This window comes from Aquarana catesbeiana, linkage group LG10, assembly GCF_042186555.1.
Source record: "Aquarana catesbeiana isolate 2022-GZ linkage group LG10, ASM4218655v1, whole genome shotgun sequence".
Classification (NCBI taxonomy): Eukaryota; Metazoa; Chordata; class Amphibia; order Anura; family Ranidae; genus Aquarana; species Aquarana catesbeiana.
Genome location: NC_133333.1, coordinates 167,984,372 through 168,006,155, shown reverse-complemented (window position 1 = coordinate 168,006,155; position 21,784 = coordinate 167,984,372). Strand labels below are relative to the sequence as shown.

Genomic DNA, 21,784 nt, shown 5'->3' with positions numbered 1-21,784 from the left:
AGATAAATTAAGAAATCAATAGAAGGACACAGGTCCCGCACCCCCCCCGGAGTTCATGGTCAAAAAACTGAGGCAGGATGTTTGGTGCCGGTTGTATGCGGTGGGCTGGCTTAATATTCGTATTATCCCAGTGTTCAAACCTCCTGAAGGCAATATACCCATTATCTATTATTCCTGTGTCCTTCAAAAAGAAAAAAAAGATTATTTTAAGGACAATACAAAAATCTAATTTATAAACAGATAATACAGTATATACCCATGGTATCTTGCACATAAGACTAAATGTACAGAATAACAAAATTGCAGCTGAAATAACTTATAGTTTTGGAGTTCAGCAAAATATTTTACTTTCCTGTCAGATGAAGAATAAAAAACTACAAAGTTTGTAATATTAACAAGCCAGATTTTATTTTGGTTTTATACACATTTTCATACATTGTACACAAAAAAATGAGTGATCTTTTAATTTGCTACTCAGCCCTGTCACCTGACAATTCATGGTGTGGTTTTCACAATGAAGAATCCTAAATATAATTAAATAATTTATTTCCTTTAAGATGTCTCCTTTACTGCCTACTGGTATGACTCCTATGTAACTTAATGATGGGCAGAATCTAACGTGACAGTCCATCCTTTTTTTAAAATAATTTTTCTTGCAAATGACATCCTTTGTAAACTGGAACGAGCCACCCCTGTCAGTTATGGATTCTCGTATCTCGAACATTAGTCACAGATCAACTTTACAGTTCGACATTCCTTGGCCAACAATGGATGTCTACCTATTGTTATTGCTGTGATGCTACATCTCGTGGGTCAAGTATGATGAAAATATATGCAATATAGTTTGTTGTTGGAAGGCTTTGATTTGGGTTCATTGTAGAGAAACATACAAAATAAAACCGATAATGGGATTGACTGGTACATGGCAAATTTGAATGGGTAATGTTGTAGGCTTTTTCTGTCCCTCTGAAAAATGTGGTTTTAGGAAGACTGCACTATATTAGCCCTTCCAGTGTGGATATTGATAGATATTGTTTTTTTTTTAGTGTTCAGAACACACATACACAGCAGCCACGTTTTCGTCTTGAGCAGAGTTGGACCTCTCTCTTGTCTCCGAACACCTTGCCTTAAGAGGGTCAACCCTATCATGCTTTGCTCAGGCGTATATAGTGTCCTTAGGGTATACAGCGGTGCACAACACTGCAGTCACACCAACAAGCCTGTTTCAAACAAATATCTGTATTCGTTCCCGGATAGCTTGCCTACAGATAGGGCATGAAGTGAGGGATGTACTGCATTCTGTGCAGGAACCATGACCACACTGAAACACAAGCTTGATGTGACTGTCGATGCAGATAGGACAGGTGATCCGTTCCTCCATCTGACGATATCTGTTCTGAAGCTCTTCCATCATCTTTCGTGTATCTGATGCTTCTTGGCTGGGAATGCCGTCCACCTCTGTGCTGTCTGAAAAACAGTTCACAAAACAAAATCATTACCTGCAATTAGCGCTGGAGGTCGCTGGTTTAAATGTTGAACATTATCAACAGAGAATTACTAATTCTCAGGATTTTTATGGTAAAATGTCCATGCTTGCACACTCTTATGCCCCGTACACACGGTTGGACTTTGTTCGGACATTCCGACAACAAAATCCATGGATTTTTTCCGACGGATGTTGGCTTAAACTTGTCTTGTATACACACGGTTACACAAAGTTGTCGGAAAATCCGATCGTTCTAAACGCAGTGACGTAAAACACATACGTCGGGACTATAAACGGGGCAGTGGCCAATAGCTTTCATCTCTTTATTTATTCTGAGCATGCGTGGCACTTTGTCCGTCGGATTTGTGTACACACGATCGGAATTTGCGACAACGGATTTTGTTGTCGGAAAATTTTATATCCTGCTCTCAAACTTTGTGTGTCGGAAAATCCGATGGAAAATGTGTGATGGAGCCTACACACGGTCAGAATTTCTGACAACAAGGTCCTATCACACATTTTCCGTCGGAAAATCCGACCGTGTGTACGGGGCATTACTGTGGTAGTTATCCTATATTCCACCTAAATATTCAAGTTATATTTTGAAGGATAAATCAGCAAGAATAGAAACACCATAAGGTGGTTAGGCGCAAAGAGCTGAATACATGACTTTAATCTGTCCAGAATTTATGTTTCAGATTGTTCTTTTTACAAAGCTACGTTGAATTGAAAGACGCTGACTCTCTTGGAGATCCAGCCAAAAGATATCTATGCTTCAATTCCCAGTCTAGCCACTTTGAAGGTGCTCAATCTCCCTGTTGAATTATTTATATCCCCAAGGTGCTAATGATCATCAATTTCATATGTACAGTATTGTGCAAAAGTTTTAAGTAGGTGTAAAAAAATATGCTGTAAATTAAGAATGCTTTCCGCAACAGAACTGTTAAGTTTACCTTTATCAATGAACAAAATGGCAAGTTAATAAACAGAAGAGAAATCCAAATCACATCAATTTTTTGTGTGACCACCCTTTTACTTCAAAGCGGCATTAAAGTAGAACTAAGATCAAAATCTAAAAATCGATAAAACTAAGTAGAATGTGAAATATGTCTGTCTTTGTTTGTCATGTAAATGCAAGTATTTGGAGAAATTTACCTGCCCCCCCCTCCAGCATGTCAGCTTCATTGATTGTGGGGACAACATAGCTTCCTCATTTTCTAAATAGTTCTGTTGTCCCCTTTTGTGTTATGCCGTTATTCAAAGGACTACAGTGCGGCGCTGTGATGTAATTAGGGGACTACCTTGTTTAATACCAACCTGTAGATTGTGTCTATCTGTCCTGCTGAGCGGCTATCAGCCTGTCATACACTCCAGCCAGATATCACAAATACTCCATCTGGACGAACCCATCTACGACTCAGTGAAAGTCTGCAGGAACACCATGCAAACGCTCTTGCAGGGCAATCAGCCAAAAGCGTTACTGGCCTTTTGTAATAAGAGGTCCAGTACTGCTGGTAAGCAGGCATTTGTACTATTTTTGGTGGCAGTGTCTCTGGTGGTCAGCTGCACATGGAATTATGAACTGACTGCGTGTGATTATGGCTGGGATTCAAGTGTGCTAAAGTGGCCACAAGTTTTATCTTCAACTTTTTTTAACCACATTGGCTACTCTCCTCTTTGATCCCCCTTTGAACTTTTTATGTAAATGTGTGTTTAAACTGATAGCGTGACTTTTTTTTATATATGCCATATTCTGTGCAATTATCACACAGGAGGGTTGCTGCTTAATATACTACATGTCTGTTTTTGGATCAACCTGTTCAGCGCGTTTCTTTTCTTAGCCCCAAATCTATCTGTCTACTCCTCACTCCTTCAGTCTCCTCTCGCATTACTAACTTACATATAAGCATGGATGTCGCACCACTTTCTTAAACTAAATATCTCTAAAATTGAGCTGATAATATTCCCTCCTGCCCATGTCCCCGTCATGATTTTTCCATCAAAATCAATAATGCAATCATCAATCCCTCCCCTCACGCCAATGGCACTAGGTGTAATGCTACACTCTGACCTGCCCTTTCAGCCCCAAATCCATTTGTTGTCAAATGCATGTAGACTACACCTCCGTAACATCTCTAAAATTCGCCCCTTTTAAACGAATGAAACCACCAAGTTACTCATTCACTCCCTCGTTATCTCTCGCCTTGACTATTGCAACTCCCTCCTCATAGGCCTACCTCTGCATAAGCTATCCCCTCTGCAGTCTATCATGAATTCTGCTGCCAGACTCATCTACCTTACCAACCGCTAAGTGTCTGCCACCCCTCTCTGCCAATCTCTACACTGGCTGTGTCTACAGTTCTCAACATTGCCCATTTCTTTTTGCTTCTTCAAAAGAGCCTGAACAGCACATACTGAAACCCCAATCTGCTTTAAAATCTTTGTCTGGGAGAGACCTTTCTGATGCAGTATAACTACCTTATGTTACATAGTTATATAGCAGGTAAGACTGAAAAAAGACACAAGTCCATCAAGTCCAACCTGTGTGTGCGCTTTTATGTCAGTATTACATTGTATATCCCTGTATGTTGTGGTCGTTCGGGTGCTTTGCTCAGTATTGCCATGGTGTATGATCTGTGACATGAAATTGTCTTCTACAACCTCACCTTAGTAGGAAAGTTTGGCTGTTATTCACCCAGTTTTACGTTTCCTACTAGGGATGAGCTGAACAACCCTGGTTCGGTTTGCACCAGAACTTGCGAACAGGCAAAAAATTTGTGCGAACACCGTTAAAGTCTATGGGACACGAACATGAAAAATCAAAAGTCCGAGCCCTGCCCCAGGGGACATGTATCAATGCAAAAAAAAGTTTTCAGGAGCAGTGATTTTAATAATGCTTAAAGTGAAACACTAAAAATGAAATATTCCTTTAAATATCGTGCCGGGGGGTGTCCTTAGTATGCCTGTAAAGTAGCGCATCTTTCCCGTGTTTAGAACAATACCACAGCAAAATGTCTCTAAAGGAAAAAATGTAATTTAAAACTGCTCGTGGCTCAAGTGTATTGTCGGGTCCCAGCAATATAGATAAAAATCATTGGATTTTAGGGGGGACCCCTACGCAATTTTTATTTTTAATTTTGGTGCAGGGTTCCCCTTAATATCCATACCTCACCCAAAGGGCCTGGTAAAGATATTAAGGCACAACCACCAAACATGAGCGTGGGTTGCCTGCTCTCCGCATCCCCACCAGCAGAGTGCTGATATGGACGGAAAGACTTTAGCATCACCAGGGTATAATGCGACCTCATCAGCAATTTGCAATTAACCGCTGCAGTTTTGGAGGACATTGATTAGGTATGGGCTAATTGGAGAATTTTGATCGTTGTGTTTTCGAGAGAGGAATTTGTAGGTCTTGTTCCCATTTGGATAAGAAGGAAGGCCATTCCTTTGAGGTTAGTGACAATAGTGCCTGGTAGAAGTAGAAGATGGGTTTCTTAGGTGGTTGATCATTGACAAGGATGGTGTTTCTAGCAGAGTTAGGTCTGCTAGTGAACGTAATGGCTTTGATAGTGATTTGAACATGGAGAGCTGTTGGTATCTCCACTGGTCCATGAATGACACCGTGGAAGATGGTAAGAGTGTAGAGAAAGGTAGAATACCAGTGGTGGATGTTACTTCGTGGAGTAGAATTGGTGTCTCAAAGATCCAAGTGTGAAACTTATGGTCAAGGTTCCCTGAAGGGAAATAGGCATGTCCCGTTAATTGCATTAAAAGAGAGTTATACAGCCATTTGTGCGTTTTACATAATGAGTCCCAGATTGCGAAGGTAGACAAAGTGGTGAAGTGTTCGAGGATAGCTTCCGAAATTTCCTGGGTATCCATGTCTGAGGCAACAAGTCCACATCACTCTAATTCTAGTTGTACCCAAAGCTTAGATTCTCTATGGTATTTCCAGTCCGATATTAAAGAAACCCAAAGGAATCTTGTAAGGGATCATTTGGAACAGGAAGAGCAGCCCGGGCAAGATTTTCATCTTCGCAACGCTGATTCTCCCCAACCATGAGTGTGCTAGCTGGGTACATTTTTGCAGGTCTGATCTAATCGAGTTCAGTAATGGGATAAAGTTTACACGAAACAGAGAAGCTGGGTTAGGCGGAAGAAATATGCCAAGATATTTCATTGCGTGCGGTTGCCAACTAAAGGGAAAGGATGGTTTTAATTGAGCCTCAGTTTTATGTGGGGTCTAGAGGTTTAATATTTCGGATTTGGACAGGTTCATTTTAAAATCGGAAATGGCTCCGAACATTGTAAAGGCTGACATCAGGTTAGGGAGTGAAATAATGGGCCGCTGAACATAAAATAATATGTTGTCTGTGTATGCCGTATATTTATGCTCTGTGGTGCCTGTTTTAATTCCGTGGATGCTTAGATTGTTCCGTACCATCAAGAGGAAGGGTTCTAACCAGAGGGCGAATAAGATAGGGGAGAGGGGACAGCCCTGACGAGTGCCATTGTGTAAAGCGAAAGGTTCACTTAAAGTGCCATTAATTTGCAATTGTGCTGAAGGGGAATTATAAAGTGCTGAGGTCCGGGATAACATGGACAAGCCAATGCCCAGGTGAGATAATGTCAACATCAGATATTCCCAGTCCACCCTATTAAATTCTTTTTCAGCATCTGTGGATAGGAGAAGGGTGGACTGGGAAGATCTACGAACATAAGAGATCAAGGTTCTTGGGAGTTGTCACGGGCCTTTCTACCCGAGATGAATCCAGTTTGGTCTCTAGATATCCATTGAGGTATCAGGGGCAGAAGCCTATTCGTGATGGCTTTAGCATACAATTTAGCGTCTAAGTTCAATAAGGAAATTGGTCTATAACTGCCACAAATGCTGGGGTCTTTACCAGGTTTAGGGAGAATAGTGATGTGGGCGTGGAGAGTTTCTGGTCGGAGAGCATTACCTTCATAAACAGTTAGCATATGACGTTAAACGAGGAAGTAATGTATCCATGAAAGCGTGGTAATAAGCTATTGTCAGACCATCTGGTCCCGGGGCCTTGCCATTAGCCATGGTCTTAAGCACTACTCTTAATTCTGAGGTAGTGAGTTCCCCTCCAGTGCTTCAAGAGCAGAAGTGGGTAGTTTTGGTAGGTTAGCTTGTGCAAGATACTCTTGGATAAGGGCTTCTCTGGTCCCCCTATCTACTGTAGTATGGTTCATGTGATAGAGTTGCTGATAGAAGGAGCGGAATTCTTTAACTATGGCAGTAGTCTCATGTACCAGGGTATCCGAGGGTGTCTTAATTTTACCTATAAATGAGGCTAATTTTTTTCTGTTGTAGCGAGTGAGCAAGGAGCCGACCGGGTTTATTATCCCATTCGTATAAGTTTTGGGAAACTATGCAGAATAGATTCTTTTGTTCCAAGTGGAAGAGGGATTTAATTCTTCTCTCTTCAAAGTCAGAGAATGATATAGTGTCTGAGAATGTAATGTTTTGTGATTTTTCTCTAATGATCCAATTTCCCGGATTAGCTTTGATTGTAGATGTGTTCTCTCTTTTTTCCTAGAAGCAAGTTCTATGAGCTTTTCACGAATGTGTGCCTCCCAGAGTACACCAGGTGAAACATCTGGGGTCATATTGTCTTTGAAATAAAGAGAGAGGTCATCTCCAATCTGCTTTTTATCAATGTCTTCGGAGATATGGGCGTCATTTAGTTTCCAGTTTGTAGTTTTTAAGGGTAAGGAGGGAATTTTCAATTTGAGACTGCATGATCTGATATTGTCGAGATTAAAGGGGAGTGATAATCGATAAAAAAAAATCTATCCTCGAGTAGGAACAATGAAGGTGCGAGTAGTGGGTATAGTCCTTTGTTCGCGGATGCATCACCCTCCAAACATCCATAAATTGAGCACCATGAAACCGTTTGCGGATGAAAGTCAAACGTTTGTGGGGAATACTAGATCTGCCCTGTGAGGTGTCTATGGCTGGTTGCAGGGGAGTACTAAAATCCCCTGCTAGGAGAATGCACCCGCAAGCAAAGTCCCTCAATTTGGTAAGAGTAGCAGCTATGAAACCTGCTTAATCATGGTTGGGGGCGTATATATTTGCTAAAGTGCAAGGCATATTACCCAGGCAGGAGGAGGGAGGAGGAGAGAGGGATCAGAGAAGTGAGAGAGGCAGAAAGAGCAAAGTCCAAAAAGAGCAAATTGAAAACTTCAACTAACATATATGATTACCTAGGATAGGCACGCAAAATCTTGTGGTGAGTAGACAGGACAGGTGCGGGACCCAACACCTCTGAGCATGTTACCCAAAGAAGGGCAAAAACACGGGGGCACAGGGTCACACGGTGCCCTGTATTGGGGGGGTTGTGCAGTCCCGGACATCAGATAGCGTATACCAAACGGGTGTGTGCACCATCTGCATGCTCCGGCGTGGGCACTGTGCGTAAAACAATTATATGGTCATAAAACATAACTTTAGGCATAGTAGCTAAAGCGCATACCCTCTTAGTAAACAACAACAAAAGTCATAACAAACCACTGGTGAGCAGTGATTTAATGTCCAACAGAACAGTAGGGACAGAAAAAACAAACATATCCACTGATATGATACTTGCGTGTGGTAATCAAGGGTGAGACCCCTGCACAAGGGCAACAAGTCAGCATCATAGGGGATTTACCCCATCTGTGGTGAAGAGCCCGGAGTGGCAGAGCAGCATTTCTCGGACACTTTCTGCCCGTGTACCTCAGATATAGTAGGAAGCGGAGGGATGGCATCCTGCCAACCAGGGAGTTCCGGAGGATTGATATTGAGATCCATGCAGAACTTGTCTAAGTCCTCTGGAAAGTGAAGGACAGCGGTTTTGCCATCTCGATCAGGGCAGCCAGGAAGCCCCATCAGTAATTGATAGAAGCAGAGCGCAGCTTATCCGCCAGGGGTTTAAGAGCCCTACGACGCTCCAGGGTTTCCCTGGCCAGATCAGGGAAGACAGACAGGGTAACTCCATCAAATTCTAGGATGGCTGTCTCCCTTGCCTTTCGCATGAGGAGCTCCTTCTCCTGGAAGTGGTGGACCCTGCAGATGACGTCTCTTGGTGTATCTGAAGACCAAGTTGCGTGGGGCGAAGGGCCCGGTGAACTCTATCCAGTTTTAAAGAATGGCCTGCCTGGTTGCCCAGTGGGCTGTTAAAAATGCCACGGATAGAGGCGAGGTGGGGAGATCATTATCTCTGGTCACCTCAGGCAGGCCTCTGATCCATATATTGTTCCGCCTGTTGTTGTTCTCTTGGTCTTCGACTTTGTACAGGGCCATTCTGTGAGCGATGAAGAGATTGCCGTGGTAGTCTGCAGGTCTTTAATGGCTGCCGTGTGGCGATCCAGGCGCAGCTCAGATACCTCCACTCGCACCATTACTTGTGAGAGGTCAGCTCAGACCGCGGAGACCTCTTTCTTTATGGCTCTCTCTAGGCTGAGTAGCATGGAGGCTCACTCCGACTTGGTGGGAAGTCCGCTCACTAGTGCTGCAACTTCTGAGCACCTGGGAGAGCTCCTATCCTAGTCCGAGCCGACAGAGGAAGCTGGAGAACGGTGTCTGGATTTAGGCCTGTGTCAGGAGGCAGAGCCTGAGCCAGGAGGAGTGTGACCTAGGCCGCCTGTCTCAGTGAAATCATCCGGTTCCGTGGCCAGGTATCGTTTAATGGAGCCCATAGAGGTGTTTTTCTAAGGGAGGGTCTTACCTGTTCTCGTGCCCATACTGTCCATATGGTAGATGCTGCTAAATATCGAAGTAATGCTGTTAACACGGGTGGCAGTGCCGAAGCCCACAGGAGAAGCATCCTCACTGCTTCAAGCCGAAACCATGCCCCATCCAGTGTCTGTCATGACCACTGTGTGATGTGCTGGGGAGCTGGAAGTGGGGCTCCTGATGTAATTTCCAGCAGCAGTTAAATGGGGCTCTTAACATAAGAACTCTTAACATAAGAAAACACTTACTGCCTTATGCATTAAATTGATATTCTTATTGATATTATTATATCTATTGTACATAAACAGCTGGACAGCTCACTCCTGAGGGTGTTTTAAAATATCCTTCCCCTTGCGCTGCTCATTTGTGCCCTCTGGTGTCCAGTGTTGTGTCCTGTGATTTCTGTGACCATCGAACATAGCAGATCAGAGCGGGGTACAGGGCCAATGAAGTTGGCCCTGTACCATATGATCACTGTGATTAATCACAGTGATCACAAATGTAAACAAAGACTGTATGTTGCATCCAGTGCTCTATTTCCACTCACACTGATTGATTGGCATTTGAAAGGAAACAGCGTGTTTCCCCTGTGATTGGCAACAGTTTTTTTTTTCTAGTGTCACCAGACCAGTACAGCATGGAACAGTGTTCCTGATCACGGTCACATGAGTCCCAGTGTCACCATACCAATGTAAGCCAGCTTACAGTGTTCCTGATTGTAGCCACACCAGTCCCAGTGTCATGTGACCATGGCAGCCAGCAACAGTGTTCCTGATCGATAGCCACACAAGTCCCTGTATTGCCAGACCAGTGCAGCCACCAACAATGTTTCTGATCACTGGCCACGCTACTGCCATTGGCGCCAGTGCAGCCAGCAACAGTGTTCCTGATCCTCGCTACACCAGTGTAGTGTTGTGTAGTGCAAGACTCCAGTCCCAGCCATCCCCTGCAACTGCACTCCTGGAACCATAGGAACTCCTTATTCACCCTTTGTTCAGCTTCCTGGACAGTGAACATGACATTCCTGGGGGCAGCCATGTACCAGTAAGCTAGGCTTGCTTGGCTTATAGGAACAGGGGCTACCTATAGGTAACACTATACTAAGCTATATTCTATGACCACACATACAGAGGTGAGCGTTACAGTACATTGTTTTTGATACAATGTTGGTTGACTTTTGTAATACAGAGGATACAATGTTTGGTACATAATCAGTTCAGTCACTGAAAAATTCCCACATAGGTGGTATCAGGTAGCCACTTTAAACACAACTTTGTGTTTAAAAAAAAAAAAATCCTATAACGTATAGCAAAAAAATGAGGTATTCAAAATACTAGTCTTGCTTCTTAAAAAAAAATAACAACAAAAAAAAAAAAACCTTGGGGTGTCTGCTTTCCAAAAACCACATATGTGTGAGACTTGTATGCAGCTTAGGCACCTTCAGGCTTTCAAGGGGTAATTTCCTGACTACCTATCATGTTCATTTATTTTTTTTTAACAAATTCTGTTTATAAATTTTAAGGCATATTGGTGCTAAAATACATGTACAAAATACAGTATAGTAAAACAAAAAAAAAACTATTCACAGTTCAACCAGGGAACTGGTGGTAGACAAGTTGTGGTTAGTCTGTAGGGTTCAATATTGCGTTGGCCCACCCTTTGCAGCTATAACATCTTCAACTCTTGTGGGAAGGCTGTCCACAAGGTTTAGGAGTGTGTCTATGGGAATGTTTGACCATTCTTCTAGAAGCACATTTGTGAGGTGAGGATCTGATGTGGACAAGAAGGACTTCCACATCAGAATTTCTCGCAGTCTCCGCTCTAATTAATCCCAAAGGTATTTTATTGGGTTGAGGTCAGGACTCTGTGCAGACCAGTCAAGTTTCTCCACCCCAAATTCACTCATCCATGTCTTTATGGACTGCGAGCCAGGCCTTCTCATCCAACATCAGTGCCTGACCTCACAAATGCTGCACTTCTGGAAGAATGGTCAAATATTCCCATAGACACACTCCTAAATTTTGTGTACAGCCTTCCCAGAAGAGTTGAAGCTGTTATAACTGCAAAGGGTGGGCCAACTCAATATTGAGCCCTATGGACTAAGACTGGGATGCCATTAAAGTTCATGTGCGTGTAAAGGCAGGCATCCCAAAACTTTTGTTACTATAGTGTATCATGCCAGAAAGGGGCCCGTTTCAACTATAGCCCAAGATCCCAACATTTACAAGACCAGCAGAAGCTCGAGTAGTGTTGTCACCTAATAGCAGAGGGTGTGATTCAAAGATGAAAGATAAGAAACAGAAGGAGCACTTGTACAGATAACATGAGTGGGTCTAGTAAAAAAAGCCAGTGTATTACATGGCTGGTTCCACAGGAGAGTACCAGAGAGGTTAAACCTGGATTGCTGTGTTGGGGTTCTCCATCTAGAGAGACCAGACTTTGTCAAATTTAGTCAGGCAGACTTTGCTGTTATAAGTGGCCTTGTACAATGGTAGGGCAGATATTATAAAAGGCTTCGGGGACCATCAATGAATCACAATCACTTTGCTGGCATAGAATAATAGTAAGCTTAGTTATGTTCTAGTGGCTTTTCTGTGGGCCAAGACCAAGTAAACAGATATACAACGCCAGAGGTATCTGGATACTAGGGACACATGGAATTTCTTGCGTAACCTGGGACCAATAACTGCATATTGCTGCACAGGTCCAGAGCATGTGAGTCAAGTTCGAGGGCCTTGTATATAGTTAAGTAGAGTTGGCCTTGGGCAAGGGCTCAGCTCGCATGAGAGATTCCATACTAGATGTGAATAGGGTGTTGTTAGTCAAATTGAATTGAGAAGCACCTGCAGGAAACAGTTGAAGAGAATGAAAAAAAATACCAGCTAGGTAGAGAATATTTAGATTGTAACACCATGGGGTTTCCGATTTACCAAAGGCAAATAATTTGTGCACTGCAAGTGCAGCTGCTCTAGATCTGAGGGGTACATGCAAGGAAAAAACAACAACATTTTTGCTTGCACATGATTGGATGATAACAAGCACCAGAGCTTTCCCTCAGATCTAGTGCAACTGCACTTGCAGTGCACAGTATATATGTCTTTAGTAAATCAACCTCCATGATAGCAGTTTGTTATCAACAAACAAGTCCATTAAAATCTTGATCCCCTGATAGATTATTACAGCAACTGGAAAAAATTAGAGACATTCAGATTGTTCCACAGGGGTATATTTGGAGACCACCGGCCAGAATCAGCAGCTGAGAGTACCTTACACCTATTCCAAGCTTTAGTAGTCACTCTCCTTGTACGGGTGAAAAGGCTATGGGGCTTGGAAGCCCCTGTAAATGAGAGATTGTAGTGCCTCATAGAGACCTAAAATGGCTGCCTCTACCACCACTGCTACCTATCATGTTTGGAGGCCCTGGAGTGCCAGGCAAGTAGAAACACCCATAAAGTTACTATATAGTAGTGGTTTGGGGTGTAATTCTAAGCATGCCCATGCTGCATGCAACAAATATTTTCTTAATTGACAGCTGAGTATAAAAAAAATACATTTTAATTTTCCAAAAAAATTGTGGCAAAATATGCGATCTTCAAAACACTCCTTATGCCTCTAATTAAATAAATAAATGGGGGGGGGGGTCTACTTTGCAAAATGTGGTCATTTTGTGTGTGTGTGTGTGTGTGTGTGTGTTTCTCCTGTCCTGGCACTTCAGGGCCTCGAGAAATGTGATAAGTAGTTAGAAGAGCAAATGCATGATTTATGCCCTTGAGAGCCTGAAGGTGCTCCCTTTGGGCCTCCGTAGTGGAAAAGTCTCACAGATGTGGTATCAGGAGGAGTAGGAGAATGTGTTTTGGGGTGTAATTGTAAGCATGCCAATACTATGTGTGTAGAAACTTGTTAAAATGACAACAGTCAGAACATCAGGATTGAGCAATTTTCAAATATATACCATTTTTTTTACCAAAGAAATGTAGCAGATTACATTTTTGTCTAAATTTTTAAAGAAAGATTATTTTCAAAGTTTTTTTTCCCATTATACAGTATATTTAAAAAAAACAGTGCTGATTAAATACCACCAAAAGAATGTCCTGTTTTTTTTTTTTTTTTTTAAACAAACAAAAAACCCCATAAAATTAATTTGGGGACAGTGTTGCATAATTGAGTAATTGTCAGTCAAAGTATTACAGTGCTGAAAACTGTCCTGGACTGGAAGAGGGTTTAACATGCCAGTCTTCAAGTGGTTAAAAACTATAAACATCCCTGAAATTGGGTTTTACGATTTTAAGAACAGAGTTAGACCATTCTAAAGTGGTAGATTAGAAGGAGCACATTACAAACATATTATGTTGCTAATGAGGTATGCAAGGACATGTGTGCTGTTTATTTTCTCCCTCATGTAAGCTGGAATGTCTGTCTACCCAGAAAAAACACATTGCTATTTCCCTGTGTCTTTCATTTCTACAACCCCTGTCTGTATTACCAAACAGATGACAGCATGGTAAGCTGCTGACAGACAGCCACACTATTTAAAAGGCAAAGTTCATCCAAAAGCAGTTTTTCCATTATGAGTTGCATCAATGTTTGGCTGCTTGGGTTTGGAGGTCATTCAATCAGAGCTGCTAGCTCTGCCCAACAATCTCCTCACCTACAGTGAAATTCTGGAAACCCATCTACGCACAAATTAAAGTGTACCTGCTTAGTACCCCCTTACCAACAATGTGAGTTTTCCAGTTGGCTAGAAAGGCTCAGGGCATTTATTTAGGGGTGGTAGGGTGTGGCCAATGTTCAACCTCTTTGCTGAAAAAGGAACTACAAAGCACCAAAAATTCAGCTTTGGCAGATGGACAGTGGATGCTTATCTCTGTGTACTCTATTATATCCTCTTAAATCACTTTATATTACTACAAGGTAGATCCTAGCACAAGCCATGCACCACGAACTACTAGGAGTTGACTGTCGGGGACAAAGTCCTGTGACCGAAACTACCACCACCTTTATTTTATGTCCCAATGGTCATTACACAATATTACTTTAGAAGATCTTCATGGATACCTAAACATTAAATCAGCTTGACTAGGGTTCTAACCCTTCCCACACAGTCCAAAATATAAAATTTTACTTCTACTTTACAGCAGCATTAAATCCAAAAGCAAATATTTATTATTTTGCAGCTTACTAATTCGTAAAATGTGATGGCTGTATTGGTTTCCTTTTTTATGGTTTTTCATTCCATCTGGTGATCCAGCAGCTATATTCTTTTTCAAAAACAAGCTCTCTAGCAGAATGCATCAGTTTACATGGATGAAACAAACCGCTCAGCACTGGTAGGGGTGATTAAAATGATGAGCTTTTATTTATTTGTGCAAAACCTTTATCCCAAAAGGAAAAAGAAAACCATCGTTTGCTGTAATTGAAATGTGAGCTGAAGTTTGGCTTCAATTTGTTAGTGTATCTAAATCTGCTAACACATTCAACACTGCCCCTCGCCATAGACGGACAATGCTGCTGTCTGCTGTGCTCATTCATTGAGAATTGTGTCTCACCAATACAAGAGTTGTGTTACTGGCCAGATCACCGGGTGAAAACAGAGGGAAAAGTAAGCTTCAATATATAACATGTTTTGTGTTTAATAAGTAAGAACCTCCATTTTCAGAAAACTCATTTACATATACTGTAACATGGCCCAGTGATAAATACTCACCTTGCCTAAGCTTTTTGGTGATTGTCACCTGACATTTTATGCATTTCTTCATTCTTCTGGAACATTCTGAGAAAACAAAAATATATCATGTTGGTAACTGGTATGTCACCTTTGTTCACAAGAAAATAGGAATTTTGACATACCTGTAAATTCCATATCTTGGGAGTACAGTACAGGAATTGATTCTTAGGCCACAGGAGGTACCCAAATCAAGGGGCGGGCAACAAAACAGACAAAACTGCAGCAACAGGTGCAAAGAAATAACAAGGGTCAAAAGACCCGAACAGACTGACAACAGCAGAAGCACGTTATAACTCAGGCATGATCAGCAGAGGTTCAAACAACCAACTGTGAAGAATAGGTATTAAGAACAGGCATTGGCTCTGCGACCCTTGAAAGGACCAATGCTAGATGCTGTAGAGAACTCATGAACCCTAAACTCCAGGGGGAATGGGTGCAGATAAGGAAAAAGGTACTTCTTCCTGAAGGCAGAAGCCCTATAGAAAAGTACATTAATGGCCCAGTGAGATGGAAAGGGAACTGGAGGGATCTAAGAAACAGAAGATGGGTCAGTTAGCAAGCTAATACATGGCAGGTTGCCAAAAATGACAGTCCTGATCCCATCCATAAGACATATGGTTAGTGTGTCCTCAAGGCACAATGGGGGGGGGGGTTGGATATAACATTCCCACTGAAAGTGATTAAAAAAAAAAGCCCATGGGAATCAAGGATAGGCTTCCATGAAACATTTCTATGTAGTGTAAGAAAAGGAGGTGGCCTCCCAGGTAGAATGCAGGTGAATCAAAAACAGAACTATTGCTTTTAGGGGTAATAGAGAGAAGAGGGTTTTGTTCTTTCAAAGGCCCTTTTATAAAAGGAGTACCTGTAGCTCCTTTTACACAAGGGGAGATGTCTGTGTGGGCAGAAGCACCTGAGGAAGGCACCAGAGGGGGACAGAAGGTAAAGTCCTAGTGATGACACAGAAGGACAACTTCTTGCAAACGGTGGTGCAAAAAAAATGCAGAACCAAAGTAATATATGAAGAGGATATAACCAAAACCTTCCAGATTGCAAGGGCTAGGTGTATTGTGAGTATGGAAGAAGTTGTGTGTGAGGTTCTAGGGTAGGGTTCCCTTATTGGACTAGGTGAGAGCTAACCCACACAACAGATTAAAGAGTATGGGGGGAAGCAATCTGAATGTTCCCGAGAAGGATGAAGACTCAATCCAGAGGTTGGAATGTGCCTAACTAATGAATATTAGCGGATTAGAGATGCTGGGAGATATCTAAGCAAGAGTCAATAGAGCTTTCACACAATTGAATGTGGTTGATGAAATGGGCAGACAATAATTTGTTACTGAGGTTGGGGCAATGCATACTTTTCTAGCACTCGGTCAGCATAGAAGTGTCAACCAGTGTTGAGGCCAATTACAAGGCTAAGAGAAATATGGACTTTAAAAAAAAAAAAAAACAATAATGCACACCTAGGTGAATGCAGTAAGAACTAAGCTATCAAACACCACTGATCCCTTAGTTCAGCGAGCCCTCACTGTCAGTCAACGGCTCTTCCCTCCAGCGCTCACTGGAGCGCTGGGCTGTGGAGGGGACAGGAGGAGCTGGCTCAGGCTCTCAGTGGGTCGTTGACCGGCTGGGTGACGTCAGCTGGCAGTGGACTTTAGACCATTGTCGGCTGCAAATAGTTCACAGGCATGCAGAACAAACTGCACACCTGTGATTTACAGGAGAAGTGGCCCCAGTGATCCCTGACCTTGATACAGGGAGGGAGGACATATCAAGACCATAGGCGTGCGCACAGGGTGTGCCAGGTGTGCCTGGGCACACCCTAATCGCCTTGTGTGGTGCATATTCCCCCCTGTTTAGACCACTGATATTTCATTCCAAAAATAAATGTTACAAAATAAAATAATTTAAAAAATAATCTAATAAAACTACTGACACTGTCCACTGCCCTACTGACACCATCAGTACATATACACATGCATATGTATTTGAGCTTTGGGGTGCACACCCTAATGCAAGAGGCTGCGCACACCTATGATCAAGACTCATAGTAGAGTCTGAGGGTTGCAGACCAGGGAGGCCTGTGTAGAAAAGTTTGTCCATGTAATGGAGAAAATATACACACATAGTGAGGAGTGGAGAAACCAGTCACTGGCTTTTCCAAAGGAGTCAGCCAGCAGAACTGAGGGAAATTCACATGGAGATCCAAGGGTGTCAAAGGCAGGGTAAAATGAGAGCATCAGCATTTGGGAATATGGTCAGTGATTTTGCTTAGGAGCTTTTTTTAGAAAAAAGCTCAAAGGCACCCTAGTACATGAAGACTCGGGGTCTAGTGAACGGTCTATTGATATAGCATCACAAGATGTGGTGAGTTAAGTTTAGTTTTACATTGCTGAAGTATGGGGAGTAAAACGTCATCACATTATGGTTGCTATTATACCGTGTATACACGGGTGGACTTTTCGGCATCAAAGGTCCGACGGTCTTTCCTACGGACTTTCAAATGAACGGACTTGGCTACACACGATCACACCAAAGTCCGATGCATTCGTACGTGATGACGTACGACCGGACTAAAATAAGGAAGTTCATAGCCAGTAGCCAATAGCTGCCCTAGCGTCGGTATTCGTCCGTCGGACTAGCATACAGACAAGCGGATTTCTCAATAGGAACTGGGTCTGGCAGAAAGATTTGAAACATGTTCCAAATCTAAAGTCCGTCTGATTTTTGACCGAAAAAGTCCGCTGCAGGTCCAATGAAGCCCACACACGGTCGGATTGTCCGACGGATTCGTTTCGTCGGACCAGTCTGGTTGAAAAGTCCGCCCGTGTGTACACGGCATAACAGAGGATTTCTCATACAGGAAATATGAAGGTTTGTAGAAGCTTTGGCAAAAATCACTCTGCTGAGGTAGACTTCAGCTGGGTACACATGGATCATTCAGCAGGAACCGACTGAATTTCGATTTGTGTGTAATCCTCTCTGTTCAACAGAAGGCGATCGTTAGACTGGTTTCTGTCGAACATTCCTGCTGGAAAACCAGCATTCGATCAGCCATCAGTTTCTCTATAATCAGAGAAAGTTCACTATTGATTGCTCATACCATGGAAAATTGGACTAGAGAAATCGACAGGGTGGCAATAGCTGACTGGAAAGAGGAAACCGTGGATTGAATATTTAACACAAGAAGGGCTGGATCCACAGTGGGAACAGTCCATCTCTATATTGAGCTTCGCTTCCATAGGGTACAAAGCATCAAAATTATTAAGAGAAGGTAATAGCCTCCCTGAGATGGGCCAATTATTATATAGGGCAAAGTCGACCTGATCCAGAATAGGCAAAGGCTCTCTAGGAATAGATGCTTTTCTCGTACTTGGCAGAAAATTCAGCATTAGTTAGACAGGCCGCATGTTGCATGTCTGTCAGTGAGCAGAATAAGAGGGCTTGAGCAGTATAAGACCTTGCTCCAGAATACGGGAAATGCTATCAGTTTGAGAGGTACTAGGACTTTCTTAAGGTCCTGCAGCAAAATTCCCTTTTATTCTTCCCATGTGATTCCATTCCCATTCTGTTCCCCATAACTAAGCTCTGGGGGGGCGGGGGTGGGGGGGGGGTGTGGGGGAATCTTTCCTCTCTTCTTTCCATTCCCAAGTGCCAATAATCTGTCATTGCTAAGTGATGCTCTTTACCTGCAGGGTAATCAGAATATATGCAAACTGAGGGGGTTCAGTGTGTCTGGCATGAAGGAATTGCCCTCTTATGAGTACTAACATCACAGAAGAACTTCTGGTACTGAGGTGGAGGAAAAGACCACCAATTTTTAAGTAGGTAAATGCATACCCTGTGCCCTCCAAACCGCTTGTTTCGCCACATGTTTAGCACTGCGGTGCCTCTTGTTGGATAAAAGGATAAAGTGTAGTATCTATTACCTATCTAGGAAATAAATCAAAAAGATCAAAAATCTTCAAACCCTCAATCAAAAACCCTGTCTTGCCTTGTCCATGTCACTGGTTCAGGCTTCGCCGATAACAGTGGGCATATCCTGAAAGGGGTCTTTAGAGTCTGGGTGCCACAAGAATGGACCATGGCCCTGGACCTGTATAGCACCCTGAGGCTAATCCACTCATTGCACCACATAGCAAGGTGAGCACCAAACGCAAGATTTTGTGAGTCCTGGGTACAGATCCCAAGATGTACATTCATGATAACCAATCTGGAAACTGCTAGTGAGCCATAAGGGGATAAGCAGTCAGATCTTGATCCTGAAAGTGTCAGTCAAAGATAAGGAAACCTGGTGAAACGTAGGTAAAAAAAAAAATGTCTTCTCTGACAGGAAGAGGGGTACATCACCTAAAGATACTAGCAAAAAACTATATCCTCACAGAGTGACACAGGAGACACAGGTTTCTCCCCGCTTTCTCTGTGTTCTCCATACTGCTTGCTAATAAAACTGGACCATCATGGAGTAGATGGGGGTTATATGGCTACACTGTGGGCCAGTTTCCAGCAAAGCTTCTGCTAGTGCCTAATCACCTGAAAACAGAGGCCCCATAACCCATGGTGTAAGAATCAACACCTGTGTCCTGTACTGCATGATTAAAATAATAATTTACAATAATTTAACCCCTTCCCGCCGACCGAACGCATATATGCGTACTCGGCTTTCCGGGGTTGTACCGCAGCTGCAGGCATCATCCCGGTACCGTTGTTTACAGCGGGCGATCGGCTACCCGTGTATAACAACCGATGCGGCTAAAAGCCGCTCGGCTGTTATACCGGAGGAGCGGGAGGGGACATCCCCCCCCTCCCGCCGCCTCCCGCCGCTGTTACCGGGCCTCCCGTGCGATCGGGAGGCCCGGTGTCCGTTCGGCTGCCTTCGGCGGCTGGGGGCGGGCTGGAACGAAGCTGCGAGCGGCTTCGTTCCAGCCTTCTTGTTGTAAATGCAGAAGCGACGTCATGACGTCACTTCCCGTTTACTCGGCTGCCAATGGCGCCGAATTTAAAAAAGTACACAGTATTCAGAATCGCCGTTTTCGGCGATCTGAATACTTTGAAGAGTAAAGGAGGGATGGGGGGGTCTTTTAGACCCCCGATCCCTCCATAAAGAGTACCTGTCACCACATATTACTGTCACAAGGGATGTTTACATTGCTTGTGACAGCAATAAAAGTAAAAAAAAAAAAAAAAAAAAAAATTTTAAAACACAATTTATAAAGTACAAAAATAAATAAATTAAAAAAAAAAAAAAAAATGTTTAAAGTGCCCCTGTCCCCGCGAGCTCGCGCAGCGAAGAAAACGCATACGGAAGTCGCGCCCGCATATGTAAACGGTGTTCAAACCACACATGTGAGGTATCGCCGCGATCGTCAGAGCGAGAGCAATAATTCTAGCCCTAGACCATCTCTGTAGCTCAAACCTGGTAACCGTAAACATTTTTTAAATCGTCGCCTATGGAAATTCAAAGGTACCGTAGTTCGTCGCCATTCCACGAGTGCGTGCAATTATAAAGGGTGACATGTTTGGTATCTATATACTCGGCGTAACATCATCTTTCACATTATACAAAAAAATTGGGGTATCTTTACTGTTTGGATTTTTTAAAATTCATGAAAGTGTCACTTTTCCAAAAATTTGCGTTTAAAACACCGCTGCACAAATACCGTGTGATAAAAAATATTGCAACAATCGCCATTTTATTCTCTAGATTCTCTGCTAAAAAATATATATATAATGTTTGGGGGTTCTAAGTCATTTTCTAGCAAAAAATACGGATTTTAACTTGTAAACACCAAATTTCAAAAATAGGCTTAGTCATGAAAGGGTTAAAGTCTGTCAGCCTTGTCATAATTGAGCTGTGTTCATTCATAGGCTTTTGACAGTGCCCTCTAGGGGTGACACGACCACAATGAATACCATGGTACTAAAATAATGGGGTTTCCAGAATTGGGGCGGACCACTGCTGTGTTGTAGAGGATGGATATTGGGTGTACGGTTACTACAAATCAAGTGGGTCCATAGCAATTTTTGATACCCTCCCTCCCCTGTAAAAGCAATGTCCATGGTGGTGGGTAAGAGTCAAATAACTACTCTATTAGAGAACTGCCCTGCAGCTTTAGCATGATCTCCAGAAAGAGCTTCATATGCAGTAAATATAGAAGACACCAAAAGAGCTTTGGACATAACAGAAAGAAAAAAAATGCACTGAACTGAACAACTTTTAAAGTTGGTTAGAATTATATACTCTCTAGTTACAAGGTTGCTTTAAAAATCACAAACTAGTAACATTATCTCTTCCTAGCACCATTGCCTACATGGTTACAGACACCCCGCCCCTTGTTAGCTATTGTTATAGCTAAGCCCAATTAAGAAGTTCCAAAAACTGTAGTACAAAATGTTTTTTGCTAGTAAAAATATACCTTATCAATGAATGGCATAGTGATTTTATACAGCACATTTATGTATAATAAGAGATGTGAGAAATTTGTAAAGCAAAGGGGTCTTTGTTGATATGACAGGTGAGCTTACCTTCACACACTATGCTGTGATGGCAAGGAAAGAAGCTGATGAGCACTGCAAGCTCTGAGCACACCAGGCACTCGGCAGGACTGGTAGAAGTGGGCAGGCTTAGGTTGGTCATGGTATTAGGGGTGGTGTGTACCCTGCGAAGGGTGCAGCTGATGGTAGAGGAATCTGACTCAGCTTGTTGCTCCCTGTAATAACAAGAGGCAAAATAGCATGTTATTTTAAATGTAACAACGCACTACCCCCAAAAGATGAGCAAGAATGTAACAAAGCATAAATAATATGACAAAATCTTTGTTTTTCA

The 21,784-nt window shown here is 42.7% G+C and overlaps 1 protein-coding gene across 10 annotated transcripts in view; it reads right to left on the bottom strand.

Annotated features, from left to right (window-relative positions):
• Positions 1-1,031: 1,031 nt before the first annotated feature.
• MIB2 (MIB E3 ubiquitin protein ligase 2) overlaps positions 1,032-21,784 on the bottom strand; it is a 240,650-nt gene continuing 219,897 nt past the window's right edge. For all 10 annotated transcript variants that reach the window (XM_073602907.1, XM_073602908.1, XM_073602909.1 and 7 more), the window contains 3 exons: positions 21,484-21,668; positions 14,938-15,003; positions 1,032-1,467 (listed from right to left, as the gene is read on the bottom strand). In XM_073602907.1, the coding sequence (XP_073459008.1) occupies positions 1,226-1,467; positions 14,938-15,003; positions 21,484-21,668 (493 nt within the window). In that variant the 3' untranslated portion in view covers positions 1,032-1,225. The remainder of the gene's footprint in view (positions 1,468-14,937; positions 15,004-21,483; positions 21,669-21,784) is intronic.